At 33.4% G+C, this 21,933-nt stretch overlaps 1 protein-coding gene across 1 annotated transcript; it reads left to right on the top strand.

The window, feature by feature from the left end:
- Positions 1–16,536: 16,536 nt before the first annotated feature.
- LOC133321886 (uncharacterized) lies at positions 16,537–21,859 on the top strand. The gene is made up of 3 exons (XM_061530960.1): positions 16,537–16,728; positions 16,802–16,925; positions 21,684–21,859. The coding sequence occupies exons 1-3, from the start codon at positions 16,537–16,539 to the stop codon at positions 21,857–21,859; spliced, it is 492 nt and encodes a 163-aa protein (XP_061386944.1).
- The last annotated feature ends 74 nt before the right edge of the window (positions 21,860–21,933 follow it).

Below are 21,933 nucleotides of genomic sequence, written 5' to 3'. Positions count from 1 at the left end.
TCAGATATAATAAGATAAGATTTCTTATTAGAAGGTCAATACCTCTTCTTATTAGAAGACTAAATTACATTATATTTTAGAGAAACATATGAGTAATAGGTTTTCTTATTGGAGGAACAATATTTTTTAATATTAGGACAGCAATAGGAATTCCTATAAGACCCCAATAAGTTATTTCTTTTGAATGGCAATAGTCCTTCTTTAAGAAAACCAGGAGAGCAATAATACGAATGGGGTTTCTTATAAGACTTTCTTTAAGAAAAACAATAGCTATACATATTTGAAGTTCCTTTCAGAGACCAAATATCTACTTATTATACAACCAGTTGATATTCTTTCTTGAAGGTCTTTATCAGTAGGATTTCTTATTAAGGTACAAATATGTATCCTTGTTATATCTGTTAGAGAACAATATGTTTTCTTGTTTTAGGAGCAATATATTTTCTTATTGGAGTACCAATAGGTTTTCATATAAGAAAAGCAATCGAGTTTCTTATTAGAGGTTTGCTTATCAGGATATTAAGGATTTATATTATATGACTAATAGGTATTCTTATAAACTCAACAGCCAAGGGGGGTTTCCAATTGGAAGTCTGGAAGGGTATCTTATTAGAAGACCGTTAGGAGGAAATCATGTTTTTTTCTTACAAGACCAATAATTTTCCATATTGAAATGATATTAGGTCAATATGTTTTCTTATTAGTCTACAAATAGGTTTTCTTGGAAAACCAACTAGCCTTCTTTTTGGAAGACCTATTTATTTATTCGAATACAAGTATTTTCTCTAATAAAAAGAAAACTAAAGTTCTTATTGGAAAACAGATGGGACTTATCAGTAGAAAATCTAATGTTAGTAAAAGGTAAAAGGTCAATAAGAAATTCTATTCGGTGTGGTATTTATATTAAAAACAATAGATTTTCTTATTAAAAGACAGATAGGTATTCTTATTAGAAAATTGGTTTTCTTATTAAAGAGTAAATTGGTGTTATTAGAAGGATCAATAACTTTCCATATTAGAATAACTTTTCTTGGGACCTCTTATTAGTTGTTTATTTAAAAATCATAAGAATTTCTTATTGGAGACTAAGTGGTGTTATTATAAAAATATCAATAAATTTTCTTAGCAGAAGACTCAACGTCCTACTACTATGACACCGTTTACTCCCTTGATTTTATCATGAGACCGAGAGTTCTACTTATAGGACTTATTATACGATTAGCAATAGGTATTCTTATTCCTATTAGATTGCCCATAGACCTTCTTACTATAATACCAATTTGTCTACTTTTAGAAGACCTATAAAACAACTTAATGGTAGGTAAAATAGTCTAAAATAATCTTCTCATTAAAATAATAAAGAGTTTCATTATCAGAAAACCAAACGATGCTCGAGAAAATACCTTCCAATTAGAAGTTCAATCATTACATCTTATTATATGGATTCCAATAGGGGTTTTATTCAATAGGGATTCTTCTTTGAATGTTTTTTTTTTTTTTTTTTTTTTGAAACCCAAGAGGGGTTTTTATATGTGTCTATATGTGTATATGAATAGGTCACCATGTTATAAAAAATATTATTTTTATATATCCGATTGGACTGTCACAGTATCAGTATCAGAAGATTACCCATAGTCTTTCTAATTGGAATACCAAAATGTCTACTTTATAGAAGACCCCTACGATTATTAAATAAAAATTTGTTTCCTTAGAAGGCCACTTATTAAAGGGACAATAGGAGTTCTTATTAGAAATCCAATAGGAGTTCTTATTAGAAATCTTAGATTAGAAGACTTATTAGAGGATGTAGATCCTTCCTTCCTACAAGATCAGCAGACCCCTTTGGAAGACAACGTTTTAGAAAAACAAGAGAGGTTTTGAAAATAGATCTTATTGGACGAATATATTTTCAATACAAGAATGACTTTCTACAAGTCTTCTTAAAATAAGAAGGTCTCTAACTCCGTTCAACAAAAACTATATCTTTGCAGATTCCTCAATATATGGTATAAATTGTCCTTTGATGGATAGAGAACATTTTAAAATATTCTTACATATTTTGTTGAATTTTTCAAAACATTAAGACTTTGTGAATCATACATACTCAACTAACACAGTGCAACAATATATATTTTCCAAATATGTTGCTACACGGTGTTCTAACATAACACACACACAACCACATTTACAAACAAAAACACTCTTCCAAAAACATAACTCAAGAATTTCATTATATATGTAAATTATAATTAATTAATGAATTAAAAATTAACTAAATTAAAATAATCAATATATAAATAAATTATTAAATAACAATGTTGAGTATATTTGTTTTTTTTTTCTTTGTTGTTAGATAATTTCCCCCTGCCCCCACAGCTTTTAATAATAATAATGTTAGCTAATAGATATATTAAACTATGTTGCTGAAAATGTTAGCCAATGGGAAAAACTCTCTCCATGAAGAGATCTTTTGTTGATAATGCAAATATTATTTGGACCCATTATATAGGTCTAAACTAAAAGAAGAAGAATAAAAACCATACACACATACAAGTAGAGCTATCACACTGACAACGAATGCTTCTCACCAAGATAAACAAAGAAAAAAACAGATGCAATGTAAAGAAGCAGTGTAAACGATAAAGTAATAAATTGAATATTAAAATATAAATACTCCAATGGATATGTGTTACACCAATATATAATTATATACATATGTGTATGTGTCAATATATAAATATAGTCATAAAAAATACAAAAATATTAATGTGTGTGGTATTGTATATTAAAGGGGCATTAAATATTTTTTCTCTCTAACAACCTACTTGTATTTTTTCTTAAAATTTTGTCAAGGGAAATAAATAACTTATTTGTCTTCTGTAAACTTCAAATTGGCGGTCTTCTCAGAAAGCCATTCAAATTAAAATAATGGAAAACCAAAAGTTTTCTTATTAGAATGTCCAAAATACTTTTAATACAATTGGTGTTCTTATTAGTAGCACATAGAGTTGCAATAATAAATTCAGTAGAACCCCATGGAATTGCATATTAGAAATTCATATAATGTACTGGAAGATTAATAGGTTTTCTTATTAGAACAACAAGGGGTTTTTCCAATAGAAAACTAAGAGCTCTACTTAAGTGAAGAGTTGTGGACCTTCTAAATACTTTCTTATAGAAAGATATCTTATTGGAGGACAAATAGTTTTTCTTATTAGGAGGCCAATAATTTTTCTTATAAGAAACGAATAAGATCCCTTTAAGAGGATCAATTAGAAACCTATTTTAGAAAAGCTATATGTCTTATTTTTAGAAGCCAAAGTACAATAGTTATTAGTGTCCATTATGTGTTCTTCTTATAAGATGATTGAACATTTTTACTAGAGGACCAATATATATTTTTATTATTGCACCAATGGGTCTTCTAATCAGGATAACAATTGGTATTCTTTTTTAAAATAGCAAATTGTCTTCTTATTATAAGACTAGTGGGTATTCTTATTAGAACCCCATTGTGATTTTGTATTAGAAAACCAATTAGACTTCTTATAGGGACACTGAAATGCATTCTTATTAGATAACCAAAATGTCTGCTTAAGTAGATAAACTTGTTAATACGACAAAGCGTTTTCTTATTGTATTGTTCTTATAACAATATAATGCATTGTTCTTATAAGACTATTGGGTAAAAGAACCAATAGATCTTCGCATATTTGCTCCAAAGGTGTTTTCTAATTAGGAGAACAATTAGTATTCCAAAATGTCTTCTTATTATAAGAAGAGTGGGTATTCTTTTTAGAACACCTAAAGGATATTTGATTAGAAAACCCATTGGACTACTCATAAGAAGACTAAATGTCTTCTTATTAGAATTAGCTTTCTAGCTAATTAGAAGAACCATAAATCTTCTTAAAAGAAGATCGAAATGTATACTTATTGTAAGACCAATAGGTATTATTATTAGAATAGCAAGATTCTTATTAGCTGACCAATATGACTTCCTATAAGAATTTGTTTTTTTGTTCTTATTAGAAAACCTGCGGGATTTTTATTTGAAAAGCACTTCTTCTTATAAAACCACTCGTGCTTCTTTATATTAACTCAGTAGGTCTTCTCAATGGAAGTTTAACAATCAAATAGGTTATCTATTTGATAAGACTAATTGAAGGTACATGGGGATTCTTATTAGAGAGCCACTATAAATCATTCACAGAAATTTAAAAAGTATTTTTATTACAAGCCTAAAGGATTTTCTTATAAGAGGACAACTAAGTTTTCTTATTAGAAAACCAACAAGTTTTCTTATTAGAAAATTAAATAAAAAAGGTATTCTTATTAAAAACCCTAAAGGTCGTCCTTTTAGAAGGCCAATAGGTGCTCTTTTTAGACGACCATTAGAATTTCTTTTTGTAAGACAAATGGGACCGCTAATTATAAGACCAACAAATGGTATTTTTAAGTTTTTTTAAAGCCAATAGGTCATCTATGTGAAGATATCAATATGTTAGAAGTTTAAAAAACCTTCTTATTTGAGTTTAAAGGGGATTCTTATCAGAGAGACCCTATGAATCATTCACAGAAATTTAAAAAGTCTTTTATTAGAAATCTAAAGGAATTTCTTATTAGAGGACAACTAAGTCCTCTTATTACAAGACCAACAAGATTTCTTATTAGAAACCCAACAGGTATTTTACTTTAGAAGATCCGTGTGACTTATTAAATAAAAAAGGTTTTCTTATTATAACTCCTGAAGGTTTTCCCATAAGAAGCTCATAGATTCTCTTATTAGACGACCATTAGAAATTCTTATTATAAGACCAGTAGGACCGCTATTTATGAGACCAATACCTATTGTTAAAATTCCAAAGGTCTAAAGAGGATTCTTATTAGAGAGCAACTACAAATAATTCACACAAATTTAAAAAAATTCTTGTTAATAAAAGTCTAAGGGATTTCTTATTTGAGAACCACTAAGCCTTCTCATTAGAAAACAAGCAAGTCTTCTTATTGGAAACCCAATAGGTATTATTTTAGAAAAACCATATGACTTATTAAATAAATAAATAAAACTTCTTATTATAAATCCAATAGGTCTTCCTATTAGAAGGCCAATGGATGCTCTTATTAGACGACCAATTTGTCATCAAATTGAAGGCTATTAGCATTTCTTATTAGAATACCAATAGGACAGCTAGACTAATAGGTTGTCTTATTGAAGTAAAAATAGGCGTTCAGATTAGAATTCCAAGAGATTTTTTCTTGGTCCATCAATGGGACATAGAATAGCAATTGCGTAAGGTTTTTCCCTTTGACAAAAATCCCTTTACACGTGTATTTCTATATTTCCCCCAAAAAATATTTAATGTCATTACAACTGTTTATATGCTTCTTTAACAGACGTTTTAATTTTCCTTTCCATAAAAATCTATTTATTTTTTATTCGTTATTTAAGTAAAGTAATATTTTTTCTTTAATCGACATATGTACTTATTATACAAATCTATGAACTATATTTAATTATTAAAAAAAAACTATTAAATATCATCATAATCATTATCGTCTTTAACACTCACGATCATTACCCATCTGGCATTTGCATCTCACAAACATCATCACTTTCCAATTAAAATGGAGAGCATTTTACATATATTTCAAAAATATTTATATATACATATATCAGCAACTAACATTAAACCACAAAAATCACAACAATCGATCAACTACATAATCACACACATACACAAACATATACATATATATCAAATTTATAATATAATATACATACAAATTATTATTAAAAAAAATTAAAAAGAAAATAATAATTAATCAACAAATAAATCATGTGTTTGGAAATCTCGATATAGAGACAATAGCTGTATATGAATGTGAAACCCGATCTCTCTTTCTCACTACCCTCTGTTATGACCTATATTCAGTTCCAGTGTCTAACCAATAGCTAGACAATTTATCACCTAAACAAATTGCGTATTTACTTTTGAGGTAAATATGAGCGCAGTATAAAAACAAAAAATTTCCAAATGCTTAACAACAATTGTTTTGAACTTTTTTCTTATAAAAAAACATACATACAAACAGATAAATATATATACCTATATTATATATTAAACCGAAAACAAAATAAATAATTATATAATAATGTATGTACTGTTACAGTGTTACAGTTTTTTTTAAATAAAGAAATAAATATAAAAAATAAATCCCAACAAATTGAAATATAAAAATTAAAAGATGATATATAATTACAACAACAACAAAATTGGAATACTCAAATTTAAGTATTATACAAACAACAGCAACAACAACAAAAATATGTACTAACCGAAGATATTAAATTATAATAACAAATAAATAAAGTGTTATAAAAGAATTATAAAATTTAATCGAGTTTTAATTCAAAAAAAGTACGAATATGGAAGCCATCGATTCACTTCTTCTGGTACCGAACGAATACGAGTATACCTTCCATATGATATCACTTTCACTTAAATGCCAGCAATACGAAAAAAGTTATAGCAGAAGTAGATAAGGTACGCTATTTGTATAAACCCGTCATCAGCGCCATCTATTGAGGGACGTGCAAATCATTTTTTTACGTCCATATATAAGTTTTAAGCAAATAATCGCATTTCAACAAAAATGTTTTCATATTAAAATATCATTTCAGACATAATTCACTACGCTATGCCAAATTTCAAAAGAAATGTAAGGGCTTTGGTGTACCATTCACATGAAATCAGACAAAAATATATTTGGGAGCTATATCTAAATATGAACCGATTTTCACGAAACTTAGCACACATCATTGCAGACTTAATTTAGTAAGCTATGCCGAAAATATATATAGGAGCTATATCTAAATCTGAACCATTTTTTATGAAACTTGGCATACATCATTCAAGACTCAATTCAGTACGCTGTGCCAAATTTCGTGCAAATCCAAAGATATATAAGGGCTTTGGTGCTCCATTTACATGAAATCGGACGAAAATATATATGGGAGCTATATCTAAATCTGAACCGATTTCCAGCAAACTTTGCATACATCTTTCAAGTCTCAATTCAGTAAGCTATGCCAAATTTCGCGCAAATCGAAAGATGCATAAGAGCTTTGGTGAACCATTTACATTAAATCGGATGAAAATATATAAGGGGGCTATATCTAAATCTGAATCGATTTTCACCAATTTCAATAGGGTTCGTCCTTGGGTCAAATAAATGACCTGTACCTAATTTCATCCAAATCGGATTATAAATGCGACCTGTACTTTGTTTACAATTATACACCAACAAACGGCATGTGATAAGGATGGGTTTTTGGAAATTCGAACTAGAACGGTACGAAAAGTACTAAAATGTACCAAATATGGTACCCTTTGTGTTAGGCGAACGGGAAGAGCTAGAATTCTGAAATTTGGAATATGGGTCACTGATGGAATGTTAGAAAGATTTACAAAAGGGTTTTTGGAAATTCAACCTATAAGTGTACGAAAAGTGTTATTTATTGCACATATAAAACTAGAATCTTGAAATTTTATAAGGAATACAGGTTGGGAAGTGGTGTTGATGTATGAAAAAGGTTTAAAAAATTCGTGCTTATGTGTATAAATTACGCATTTTTATAACTACCTCCAACCTTAATTGTAACTCCAAATTTTAGGATTTCAGCTCACACAAAATGAATTGTACCATATTTAGTACCATTTAGTGCTAGTGAAAATACTACCTTAATTCTGTAATTTTCATTCCAAACGTAAGTTTTCCATCTCTATACGTTAACAAAAATCTAAATTGTGCCAAATTTAGTAGACATTTCCAAAATTTTCCACATACCCCAATCCAACACCCCAACAGTGATCCTAACTTCACATGTCAGGATTCTAGCTCTTACCTTACCTAAATCCAAATTTGGTACCTTTTAGTACACATTACTACGAATTTCCAAAACTTTATACATACCTGAATCCTACATTCCAACAGTGATCCTAACTTGGTTCACTCAAATCCGTATTTGGTACCATATTGTACACATAGGTACAAATTTCCAAAACTTTCTACATATCCCAATCCGGTACCCTAAAGTAACCCTATCTCCAAATTTCAGGATTCCACCTGTATTGGTTCACCAAAAATTTAATTTGTACCAAATTTAGTACACATTAGTGCGAATTTCCAAAACATTCTTCAAAACCAAACCTTACACCCCAACAGTGATCCTAAAACCAAATTTGAAGATTCAAATTGTACCAAAATTTAGTACACATTAGCACGAATTTCTAAAACTTTCTACAAAGCCAAACCCTACACCCCAATAGTGATTCTAACATCAAATTTTAAGATTCCAGCTCTATCGGTTCACCCAAATACAAATTTGGCACCATTTAGTATACATTAGTATAAATGTCCAAAATAGTCTACGTAGCCCAATCCTACATCCCATCAGTAACCCGAAAGCCAAATTTTAGGATTCCAGCTGTATTGGTGTATTTAATTTATACCAAATCTAGTAAACATTAGTACGAAATTCCAAAACTTTATACAAAGCCAAACCCTACACCCCAACAGTGATTCTAACATCAAATTTAAAGATTCCAGCTTATCGGTTCACCCAAACCCACATTTGGTACCATTTAGTACACATTAGTACGAATTTCCAAAACTTTCAACATAGCTCGATATTACATACCAACAATGATCGTAACTCCAAATTGCAGGATTCCACCTCTATCAGTTCGCACAAAATTAAAATGGTACAATATTTACCATAGTACAATTTAGTACCCTAAGTATGAATTTCCAAAACTACATACATACCCCAATTCTAACAGTAACCTTATTTCCAAATTTCAAGGTTTCCAGCTTAATTGGTTCACTTAAAAGTTAAATTGTACCAAATTTAGTACACATTAGTACGAATTTCCAAAACATTCCACAAAGCCCAATCCTACACCTCAAAATTGATCCTAACGTCAAATTTCAAAATTCCAGCTCAATCGGTTCACTCAAATTTCCAAAACTTCATTGCATCGGTTCACCCAAAATTTTAATTGTACAAAATGTAGTTCACATTAGTAGGAATTTCCAAATTTTCCTACATTTTACCCTAACAATGATCCTAACTCCAAATGTAAAGCTTCCAGCTCTGTCGGTTCACCCAAATCCAAATTTGGTACCATATAGTACACATTGGTACGAATTTTCAAAATTCTATACATACCATAATCCTACACCCCAACAGTGATCTTAACTACAAATTGCATTGTTCCAGCTCTAGTACTTTTCATACACATAAGAAAACTACGTATATATCCCAATCCTACACTTCGACGGTAATGTTAATTAAAATTTCCAACTCGGATTCCATATAGTACTTTTCGTATACATAAGTACGCGCTTCCAAAGCATTTCCAAATTTCAAGTTTTTAGCTCTATCCATTCACATGCTACGAGATTGTACTAAATTTAGTACTTTCCGCATACTTATAGTTCGAATATCAAAAAAAACCCCCTTTGCTATATATATTCTACACTCCATAAGTGACCCTCATTTAAAATTTTAGAATTCTAGCTCTATTGGTCTTTGACATACAATCGGCAAATTGTATTTTGAAAACTTTTGTAAAACAATAACATACAAATTTATCCTCCTACATAATTTTTCAAATAAAACATTCCACATTTTCTTTAATTTTGAATAGAAATAGTCTTCCTACCTTTCATATGACATCAATTTTATTACAATACCTCTAGTAGTTCCAAGTTATGAGACAAAACCCAGGACATTAAATTCTACATTTATGAAATTTGCAGTTACGGCATCAATATATGGCGCTCCGTTCGTCGTCGTTTGTATGACGATTCATCGTTATATTATGGACCAAACTGAAGATGTATGACAGAAAAACAAAACACGAGATGTGTTCAAACTGTTAAAAACAGTGTTTCCAAAAAGAAAATAGCTAAAAAAATCACCTTTATAGCTGTAATAAATATATACTGTCATTGTGCAGAATTCCCTCTAACCATTGCTGCAAAATTCATAAAAATCGGTTAAGTATTTCCGGAGTTATTCGAATTTCAATTCTAGCATGCTCCGAAATATACTTTCTGTTCGATGCTGGGCGCCTATTACCAAAAAATGGAAAACACCACAAAAATCGATCTTGCAAAAATGGAAATTTTCTCTTCATACAGCTACAGTGTGTGTGTATGTGTAAAAGTGAATATATTTTACATTGCATCACATACAATCACACCTACATATCAAGCAACAAGAAATTGCACCTCGAACTGCCCTTTGACCCCCCCCCCCTAAAAGTATGCTATAACTTTCATACAACAGCAGACATTAGACAACAATTTTTGCCTTTTTTTAAAGACCGATTTTTGTTCGGTTTTTCATTTTCAGGTAATAGGCGACCAGAATCGAGCAGGAGGTGTATATCGGACCATTGTTGAATTGAAATACAAATATCTCGGCAACTACTAAACCGATTTTTATAAAGTTTCCAGATATGGTTAGAGGAAATTCGTAAGTTTTATTACATCAGCTACCATTCCATATTTTTACAATTGTAAAGGGTGATCTTTTAGCTATTATCTTTTATGGCTCTATAATCGACCCACTTAAGCGGCTTTTCCTTACTCTTTTTTATTAATACATATACCTATTACAAATTTCCTTAACGACCTGGTAATTTAGCGACCGCAGCACCATCTAAAGATAGGAAGTCTGGCTGTTTTGTGATTTAATTATAATTTTGATTTTAAAAAATATGAAATGTTTTATGTGTGAAACATTATTTAGAACCTTAACCAAGTTTTCGAAATAAAATTTGCCGTTTCCCTACCAATGATCAAATTTCTACTTCATTATGATTCCTTACAGATCAGGAAAGACAGCCCTGAAACCCACTTACATTTGTGGTCCCTGGTATTTTTTAATGAATCCACAAAATCAGTCTTTTGAAAGATACATAAGAAAATGTTTTAATACCCTATACATGTCAGGGCTTTGTGCAGCTCCAAAAGTTTGTAAGGCCGCGAAATATTGGTCCTTGACCCACCTTTAAGTATACCTATCGTCATATCTCAATCTTGACATGTGTGTCCGCCCATCCATTGACATGTGTGTCCGTCCGTCCGTCCATTATAATTTGTAAACACAATACATGTAGGATGGGTTCTGGTCAATGAAGACCCCTATTGTTTTTGGTAAAGATCGGTTAATATTTAGGGGATGCAATGGATCATATACTTAATTTTTGTCGGTTTTTCTGGTCGCTCCAAAGGCCGCAGTTATGGTCCAAACATAGTAAAATTTTACATGGAGTAGGGGATCGGGCCAAATAATAAGCATACCTGTTTTGATAAAGATCGGTCAATATTTAGCGGTTCAAATGGACCCTGACTTTTGTGTGAAAAAAGACAAACGCTTAAAACTTTCGGTGATGATCAGATAATAATTCTGCGATGAAGTGGACCGAAAACTTATTATTTTTATTTTTTGAGTCGATTTATAGGCCACAATTGTAAGCCGAACTTCACCATGGGACCCACAATGAAGGGAATCTGGACAAGTAATTAGAAGGACTGTAATATTCGGAAAATATGTCAGTGTAAAGAAGAGGTGTTGTTGACCTCTAATCGGGCAAGAGGGTTCAAATATCACGAATTATTGCCCAGGCTCGGAGTAAACATCCGCAGAAAGATAGAATTCCGTGGTAGTTGTGTAGGGTATCGTATCCAGCTGAGCCTGACATCCATCGTTCATAAATTTGTTCCTCTACTCTACTCTGTTAAGTACTATTAAGTAAATAGTGTATGTAGTTGAGTTATTTCTTCATGTACCTTCGTCGTTTATTGAAATAAAACAAATAAACAGATTAAAAATACTAAAAATGTGTGTCTATATTTATGGACGTCTAAAAAAATCTCTTAGTGGGGGTTCACAATATTAGTTTCTTATACCATAGACAGACGACTGCCTTAATTTGCATTAAAAAATTCTTAATTTGAATTAATATTTGCCCCTGACAGACGAATGTTTCTGCATTTACGAAACAGTTTTTTTTTTCAAAACAATTGTTTGTCTGTATGCAGGAGGAATATATTGACATTTTTCTGCAACATATTAATTAAATACGGAATTAAATACGCCCAATGTCACAATAATTGCTCCCAATGAATTTGAAAAAAAATGGTGCAATTTTGGGCAAATTTCACAAAATTACCAGGCGCCCAGACTGAAGTAGCAAGTTGCCCGCCAAAAAAAAATCGAAAATTTTTGGTCTGGCAACACCCTACCCGCGAAAAAATTCGAGCGCCTAAAAGTATGCTACAAAATTTGTAATTTCTTTGTACGTCATTGCCAGATGCAATTTTTTATTTTTTTTGGCGGGCTACTTTCTATTTTCTTCTGGGCGCCTGGTATTTTTGTGAAATTTTAGCAAAAAAATGCATAGAACCAGGTAAATGAACAATTGTGACGTCATCACAAAAATTATGTCGCATGCGTAGGGGGGCAAGTACACTTACCATATTTGTTGTATCCGTAAATAAAAACAATTAGTATTTTTTAGTAAATTCATTATTTTTTATTCACTATTCTTTGTGAAAAATACATACATACATTTAAAAACTATATTATATATAAATTTTAAGAAATAATTTTCTTGAAAACTTAGCCCACTTATTTGGACTATATTCTATTGTAATCCTTCCTTGAGGAATTATATGATTGAGAGATGAGGATTATTCCAAAATATTATCGGGCCTGCCATATTTTCAAATAATTTGTATATTGGTTTCGATTATCATCATACGGAAGGAAATTCGAGCATATATAATTCATAAAAACCTGGAAAAATAAAAGACAAATTAAAAATTTATATAAGCATTTAATAATCTATACTAATAAAAGAGTAAAGTGATTGACTGACCAAGAATGGCCCTCACCCAAAATTCAAAATTCTGTCTTCAGCCGTTTCGTCTTGGCGTTGATAAATCGTTACATCAGTCATTTAACTATTCATCGACGCCCAGACGAAACGGCTGAAGATAGAATCTTGAAATTTTGGGTGAGGGTCATTCTTGGCCCAAAGGTGACAGATAAGGCTGGGGTTTAGGAAATTCGTACTAGAACGGTACGAAAAGTACTAAATGTGATACCATTTGTATTTGGAGAACCAGTAGAGCTAGAACTCTTAAATTTTAAATGAGGGTCTCTGATGGAGTGTATAATAGATATAGCAGAGGGGTTTTTGGACATTCGAACTATAAGTATGCGAAAAATACTAAAATATACTAAATTTAGTACAATTTCGTAGCATGTGAATGGATAGAGCTAAAAATTTGGAAATTTGGAATGCAAATTAAGGTTGAGAAGCAGGGTCGATATAAGCAGCTGGTTTTGAAAGCGTGTACTTATGGATACGAATAGTACTATATTGTACTATATTTAGTACAAATTTAATTTGGTGGCACAAATCGAGTTGGAATCCTGAAAATTTAAATTAACATTACCATCGAAGTGTAGGATTGGGATATATACGTAGTTTTGGATTTTTTTTACTTATGTGTACGAAAAGTACTAAGTCGTACTATAATTGGTACCGAATTTGGTTTTGGGTGAACCGATAGAGCTGGATGAAATGCAATTTGGAGTCAGCATCACTGTTGGGATGTAGGATTATGGTATGTAGAGAATTTTGAAAATTCGTACTAATGTGTACTATATATGTATATGGTACCAAATTTGGATTTGGGTTAAACCGATAGAGCTGGAAGCTTTACATTTGGAGCTAGGATCGTTGTTGGGGTAGAATTGAGCTATTTAGGAAATTCCTACTAATGTGAACTAAATTTTGTACAATTTAAATTTTGGGTGAACCTATGCGTTCAAGTTTTGGGAATGTGTACTAAATGGTACCAAATGCGGGTTTGAGTGAGCTGGAATTTTGGGCTGGATTGGGCTTTGTGGAAAGTTTTGGAAATTCGTACTAATGTGTTGTACTAAATTTGGTACAATTTAACTTTTAAGTGAACCAATTGAGCTGGAAACCTTAAAATTTGGAAATAAGGTTACTTAGAGTGTAGGAATTGGGGTATGGATATAGTTTTGGACATTCATACTTATGGGTACTATATTGTACTAAATTTGGTACAATTTGAATTTTGTGTGAACTGAGAGAGCTGGAATCCTGCAATTTGGAGTTACGATCTTTGTTGGTATGTAGTATTGAGCTATGTAGAAAGTTTTGAAAATTTGTACTAAATGGTACCAAATTTGGATGAACCGATAGAGCTGGAATCTTTAAATTTGATGTTAGACTCACTGTTGGGGTGTAGAGTTTGGCCTTGTAGAAAGTTTTGGAAATGTGTACTAACTTTTGTACAATTTAAATTTTGGATGAACCAATACAGCTGAAATCCTGAATTTTGCAGTAAGGATTACAGTTGGGGTGTAGGATTGGTCTATGTAGAAAGTTTTGGAAATTTGTCCTAATGTGTACAAAATAGTACCAAATGTGGATTTGAGCGAATCGAAGGAGCTAGAATCTTAAAATTGGAAGTTAGGATTACTGTAGGGGTGTAGGATTGGGCTATGTTGGAAGTTTCTACTAATGTGGTCAAAAACAGTTCGTGGACCAATTTCTTGTTGCTTGCTATGTAGGTGAAGTGTTTGTAAATTTTGGACATATAAAATGTAAAATATATTTACTCACACAAACATACATGCAGAAACTGTTATGAAGAAAAAAAAATTTTTAAAAGATCGATTTTTGTGGGGTTTTTCATTTTTGAGTAATGGGCGCCCAGTACCGAAAAGGAATCATTTATTATTGTTATTGTATTATGGGTCCCATTTACGAGCTTCAAAGAAATATTGTGATGTAGGAAAGGAATCGAGACAGATCCGCGGTTCCTTTTGAGAGTATGCATAGAATCACTTTTTGAGTCGATTCATGCCTGTCCGTCCGTCCATGTATTTTTGTGTGAACAAAGTACAGGTCGCATTTATAATCCGATTTGGATGAAATTTGGTACAGCTCAATTATTTGGCCCAAGGACGAACCCTATTGAAATTGGTTAAAATCGATTCAGATTGAGATATAGCTCCAATATATATTTTCGTCCGATTTAATGTAAATTATGGACCAAATTCCTATATTTCTTTCGATTTCCACGAAATTTGGTATAGCGTACTGAATTAAGTCTTAAATAATGATCGCTAAGTTTCGTGAAAATCGGTTCAGATTGAGATATAGCACCCATATATAGTTTCGCCCGATTTTAGGTAAATGGTGCACCAAAGTCCCTCTAAATCTGTCGATTTGCACAATTTTTGGCATAGCGTACTGAATTACTTCTAGAAAGATGTGTGTTAAGTTTCGTATAAATCGTTTCAGATTTAGATATAGGTCCCCTATATATTTTCGTCCGATTTAATGAAAATGGTGCACCAAAGTCCCAATATATACTTCGATTTGCACGAAATTTGGCACAGCGTGCAGGTAGTAAGATGTGTGTTAAGGTTAGTGAAAATCGGTTCACATTTAGATATAGCTCCCATATATTTTCGTCCGATTTTAGGCAAAAAGTGCATCAAAGTCCCTTTATATCCTTCGATTTGCACGAAATTTGGCATAGCGTAATGAATTGAGTCTAGAATGATGTGTGGTAAGTTTTGGGAAAATCGATTCAGATTGAGATATAGCCCTCATATATAGTTTCGCCCGATTTTAGGTAAATGGTGCACCAAAGTCCCTGTAAATCTTTCGATTTGCACGATTTTTGGAGTAGCGTGTGTGTTAAGTTTCGTAAAAATGTATGGCGTGTGATCATATTTGATTTTTCATATAGTCATGTCTTAACATAATTTCTGATGAACCCTAAATTAAATCACCGCGCCACTTTTCCCTTTTTAATGGCGGCATTTCCAACAATTTCACCTTTTTTGTATTTTCTATACCGCATTTAACTCTTTTATTGAGCAACTAATCTCCTAAGATTAAATAATCGTTTCTAAGTACACACTGAAGTTAGGTAAAACAAAAATACCGCACATGTCTTAGCAATTGCGAAAATTTACTTTCAGTAGCATAATATGGCTAATGACATTTATGACTTTCAATTCGATGCACAGATATATCCAGACAAATACGACTACTGCAATCATACCTACGCATGTGTGCAAATTGCATAGCACACTTGTACCCCGCTCCAAGAAAATACCCATAATCGCAGGTAGAAATGGCTCATCATAATTTTTCTGGTAATTTTTTTTTGCCAACTGCTCTGCACTGTACTTCCTTACCACATAGATGCGATGGCGATAAAAACGCTCATCATTCAACGGAGCAAATTTAGTAGCGCATGCAACGTGCAACGGTGACATTGAAAGTGACAGTGAAAAAGTGAAGAAGAAGAAAATAGAAAAATAAACTTTGTTTCGAAACTTCCGCATTTAAAATGTTTATAAATAGAGGAATTTTCATATTAGCTGTCATATATTTAATGGTCGAAGTGATAGGGGGAGCCACTGTTGTGACGTATGAGGAGCCTCAAACAAATGAAATCGATCCGGAACCGACAGCAAAACCTTTCAAATGGCTGAAGGGCATGCAAGATATGGTCTCAAGTCCAACGGGTCATGTTGTGGTGCAAGTCGCGAAGGAATTACTAAATCGTTCTACGGGAAATAGTCAAGTAGGTGTAAATCCGGATGAGAACAATTAAAAAAGAGAAATGGAGTCTTGTGTAATCGAAAATTGTTTTTCAGGTTTTAAGTTTGAATCTGACGAATTTAATTATCATTTTATTACTGAAAGTATTGATATTCTCAGCTGGCTTATTGGGTGCTGGCCATTGGAGTAATTACGGTTATGCTCGATCGAATGATAATGGTAAGGATATACAAAAATTGTTTATACTCTCAACCTTATATATACACTTTGCTACGGCAAAAATGTGAATTTTCAAAACCCCATTTTCCTTTGGACCGAAGCAGTTTCAGACTATTTGGAGTGGGTTTACATATGTCCGTATGTCTGTGTTTCTGGCTGGCTAGCGCATACGATAACTATCATAGGGAGTAGCCGATTTCATCCAAAATTTGCATATAATAGTATTTCTTTGAAATCTGAATCATTTCGAAGATGGGGAATATCGGTCGACTCCTTCTGGTAACTGGTCAAGAGTTTGAAGAAAATCACTTTACACAGCTGTTCCATAAACCGAACTTAAAAAATATTTCCAGGCGCCTCAATCTTGTGCGCAGTTTTTCCAATTTGAAAGACCATGCTTTGCTAAGTCACCATCCACTTGATCTTTCCATCGAATTCGTGGCCTTCCCCTTCTAAGTGTGCTTTTGAGCTGGGGCATCCTCATCCATTCTCACAACAGCTCAATACGTCTGACTATGTCGATGTATAGATGGTAAAGATCGTGTATAGATGGTCCGTAGATCATTCGGAGAATTTTTTCTCAAACACTCCAAGAGCTGATTCATCTGCCTGTGCAACACCTCGAAGCTGTAGTTTTCAAGTTCCACAGTTACTCCGGGTCTACTGGACGTCTCCCGCACTGATACCATCAGCTTGGTCTTTTTGCCATTTACTGCCAGACCCAATTTGGCAATTCGGTCAAAGGTGGCTGTTACCGTTCGCAATGCCCTACCCATTATATCGATGCCATCAGACGAAGCGAGTAGCATGTGCTGTTTGGTGTACAGAGTGCAATTTCTGTTCACTTTTGCCTCTCGTATGACCTTTACCAGCAGGATGTTAAAAAGGTCACACGACAAACTGTCACCTTGTCTGAATCCTTGTTCGATATTAAAGGGCTCCGAGAGGTCCTTTCCGACTTTAACTGCTGACCTTGCGTCAGTCAAAGTTATCTTGCATATGCCGAACGCAGACATGGCTTTCAACATCTCTGAACGGAAAGGGCTGTCGAATTCGGCTTTATAGTCGACGAATAGGTGGAATGTGTCGATGTGTTTTTCATGGGTCTTATCCAGGATTTGGCGCAGAGTGAAAATTTGGTTGATGGTGGATTTGCCAGGTCTGAAGCCGCATTGGTATGGTCCAATAATATCATTGACCATTGGCTTCAATCGTTCACACAGCACACTGGATAGCAATTTATATGCGATGGAAAGGAGACTTATTCCTCTATAGTTGGCAAATATCGTCATGTCTACTTTTTTTGTACGGGACACAGGATGATAAGGTTCCAATCATTGGTCATGCATTCCTCTTGCCAAATTGTACTAATCAGCTGGTGAATGCTCCTGACCAGCATCTGACCACCAATATTGAATACTTTGGCTGGTAGTCCATCGGCACCTGCGGCGTTCTTATTCTCAAGTTGATTGATCCTGACTATATCTTGGCTTTATACCGTCTATTTGATACCATACGCTGCAAAATTTTCCTTCCAGATCCTCCACACGCTATGTGTATCTGTTACGAGGTTTTCTTCTTTATCTCTACAGGAGAATGTGCCCGCACAAAGCCTTCGGTTTGGTGTTTTACTCGTTGGTAAAATTTCCGGACTTCGTTCTGACTCCTGTGCATCTTGCTTTGCTCACGGTTTCCTTGTTATTTTTTCTGAAAATACGTTTCTCCTCTCTCCTTTTCTCCCGATAATTCTCGCTCGCATTACGTGTTGCTACTGGCTGCTGGGTTGCCCTAAACGCTGCGCTTTTTCATCAGTATCGTACCTAGGGATACGTAGTCGAGCGTAAAAGTCGATTTTTATACTTTTTGAAGTTTGCCCTTGAGTAAAAAGTATACTTTTTCGATCTTTCGACTTTATCAAGCCAGCTTAAAATCGATTTTCGGCTTTTAACGACAAGTGCAAAATCGACTAAAAATTTTAATTTTTTTATGAATTGTTTCCAGCTGATAAAATAATGTTCCGGAATATGCACTTTGGGGTTTATGATAATAAACCAATTACTTATAAGGAAAATCGAAAGTCGATCTTAAAAAGTCGACTAAAAGGTGCCATCTCGCTACATTAAGACGAGTGCTAACCATGGCTGCTACAAGGTAATGGTCCGAATCGACATTCGCTCCTCGGGTCGATCGAACGTCTAAAACACTGGATGAATGCCTTCCGTCTATCAGAACATGATCGATTTCTCATTGTTTGATCGGGAGTTAGCCAGATGGCCTTGTATATATCGAAGATACTAGAATTTGGTGCTGCTAACTACCATGTTTTTTATTTATTTATCTTTCGTGATGAGCTACATGATCGAAGTTGCAATGAAAAGGAAAGCCAGAGAGATACTACATTCCCACTATTATGCGACGCGTTTCGCCGTTGGTTAAGCGGCTCATCAGACATATTGGGCAATGTGGCTTACAAATGTCGTTACTTGATAATTTATAGTTATGTCGAACATTGTTGCGAAATTGCATCTACGAATTAAATTCAACCGTGTCAAGGTTCGGACATTTGGCATCACACCAGAACATCCATTTTCAGAGCAGACTTTTTTGCTGCCACGAAGTCAATCAACCTCATGCCGCGTTGTCTGATGTTTCTTCATGGAGACTGAATTTTCCGAACATTGGTCCAAAAATATTTTCCCTTCCGATTTTTGCATTAAAATCTTTTTAATGTCATGTTCAGGGCAGCGCTCATATGCTGTTTTTAGGCGCTCGTAAAATATGTTTTTGGTCTGTTCATCTTTGTCTTCAGTCGGAGCATGGGCGCAAATAAGACTGATGGAAAATAACTTCGCTTTTATACGGATTATAGTAATTCGTTAATCTATTGTAGTGAATCTGAAGACGAAGTCTTTTATTCTTCTGTTAACCATAAACCGCAGACGATTTTATGACAGCTATAATACAGGGCGTAATCATCTGATTTACTTAAACCAGTCCCTTTCCATCGCATTTCCTGTAAGGCAATAATATCGGCTTTGTACTTCTTGAGTACATCCACCAAAGCGTAAACTGCGTCTGTTAGAGCGTTTTGTTTCCTTTTTCGTTGTTTTTCATAGCAGGAGGTGTTTTTTCGAGTGTGCGAACACTGCGCCTGTTCTGTACAACATGCGCACATTCCAAGTGCAGATTCGCAGATCGTGGTCCTTTATACGTTTGCGGGGGTTGTCAACATTAGGGAGGGTTTGGTTTTCTTTTTCTTTGTTTTTTCATGGTAGGTTGGGTTTTCCGAGAGTGGGCAACTAACCCGATGTCTCATCCAATTTTTTATAGTTCTCATGGATGAAATCGTGGCACATATCAGCTCACCATTTCAATGGGTGATGAGTGTCCACAATGGACACTCATCAGGTCCGTGTTCAAAATTGATATGCAAGAGGGACCAAGATAAGCCCGAGCTTTGCCATTTTAAAGCTGATCTGGCGGATGATAGGTACCAAGCAACGGCTCTGATTCACAAGTTATGACTAGTCTAAAATACCAATGATTTTCTCTAAATTTGGCAGCACTGACAAACACTTGCTGTCAGCGCCATCTATTGAATGGGTAGATCCAATGATCGTATATGCAAAATTTAACCTAATTTGTTTTTCATATAACTTTTTATCTATTGTAGATATTTAAATAAAATTAGTGTCATATGAAAGGTACAATTTCATACTTCCTTGTAAAATAACAATAATTTAAAAATTTTGTATGTCTGAATATGGAATGCAGTATTAAAATATTCAATATTTTCCTTCAATAGATGGCGCTGGCGACGGGTTTATACAAATTCCATAACTTTTTTATAGCCTTCACCACACTGTGTGATCCGATTTGGATGAAATTTGGCATAGGTCACTTATTTGGCCCAAGGATGAACCCTATTGAAATTGGGAAAAATCGGTTCAGATTTAGATATAGCTCCCATATATATTTCCGTCCGATTTCATGTAAATGGTGCACCAAAGTCCCTATATATCTTTCGATTTGCATGAAATTTGGCACAGCGTAATAAATTACGTCTAGAATAATGTGTGTTAAGTTTCATGCAAATCGGTTCAGATTTAGATATAGCTCCCATATATATTTTCGTCCGATTTCATGTATATGGTGCACCATCTATATATCTATATATCTTTCGATTTGCACGAAATTTGGCACAGCATAATAAATTACGTCTAGAATGATGTGTGTTAAGTTTCATTAAAATCGGTTCAGATTTAGATATAGCTCCCATATATATTTTGGTCCTTTTTAATGTAAATGGTGCACCAAAGTACCTTATATCTTTAGATTTGCACGAAATTTGGCACAGCGTACTGAATTAGGTGTAGAAAGATATGTGTTAAGTTTCCTGAAAATCTATATCTGACCAAATGAAAAATTGATTATCGATTGCAGAATGACATGTTAATGGATCCAATTTCATTTTACTGGTCCTTTAAAGATGCGACGTCTATTAGGATTCATATAGTCGGCCCCGTCCGACTTTACTACTTTCCTTACTGGTTTTGTTATAACTTTTTACGCATGGCTTGTATACGAATGAAAGTGGTGTCATGTGAAAGTTATAATCGTATACTTTCTTCTAAAATTTCAAAATTAGTTCAATAATAATATGAAATTAGAGTTTCTTGTACCATTTTTTACAATAATATTTACTTAGGTGGATATCCAAAATAATTTTGATATTTTTAATACATTTTTTCTTTTCAGATTACTTTTTGGGTGTGACACAAGGCGAGGATTATCTAATTACTGGATTTTTGGCAGCTCAAAACGGCTACGATCAATGTTTGTTTGCTGCAGCCTGTGAATCGCCACAAATTGCCTATGAATATGCCAAGGCAGCAAAGGCCTTAATCGAAGGCATTGAAAAGTTTCAGGGGTAATTATATTTAAAAAAAAAATGCTATATTAAAAATAATTCCAATATTCATATTTATTTTCTCGTGTTTGCAGAGAA

The sequence above is a fragment of the Musca vetustissima genome, unplaced genomic scaffold (genome assembly GCF_032173495.1).
Source record: "Musca vetustissima isolate MV318-11 ecotype Yass unplaced genomic scaffold, APGP_CSIRO_Mvet_v1 utg622728, whole genome shotgun sequence".
NCBI lineage: Eukaryota > Metazoa > Arthropoda > Insecta > Diptera > Muscidae > Musca > Musca vetustissima.
This window is presented reverse-complemented; position numbering and strand designations above follow the sequence as displayed.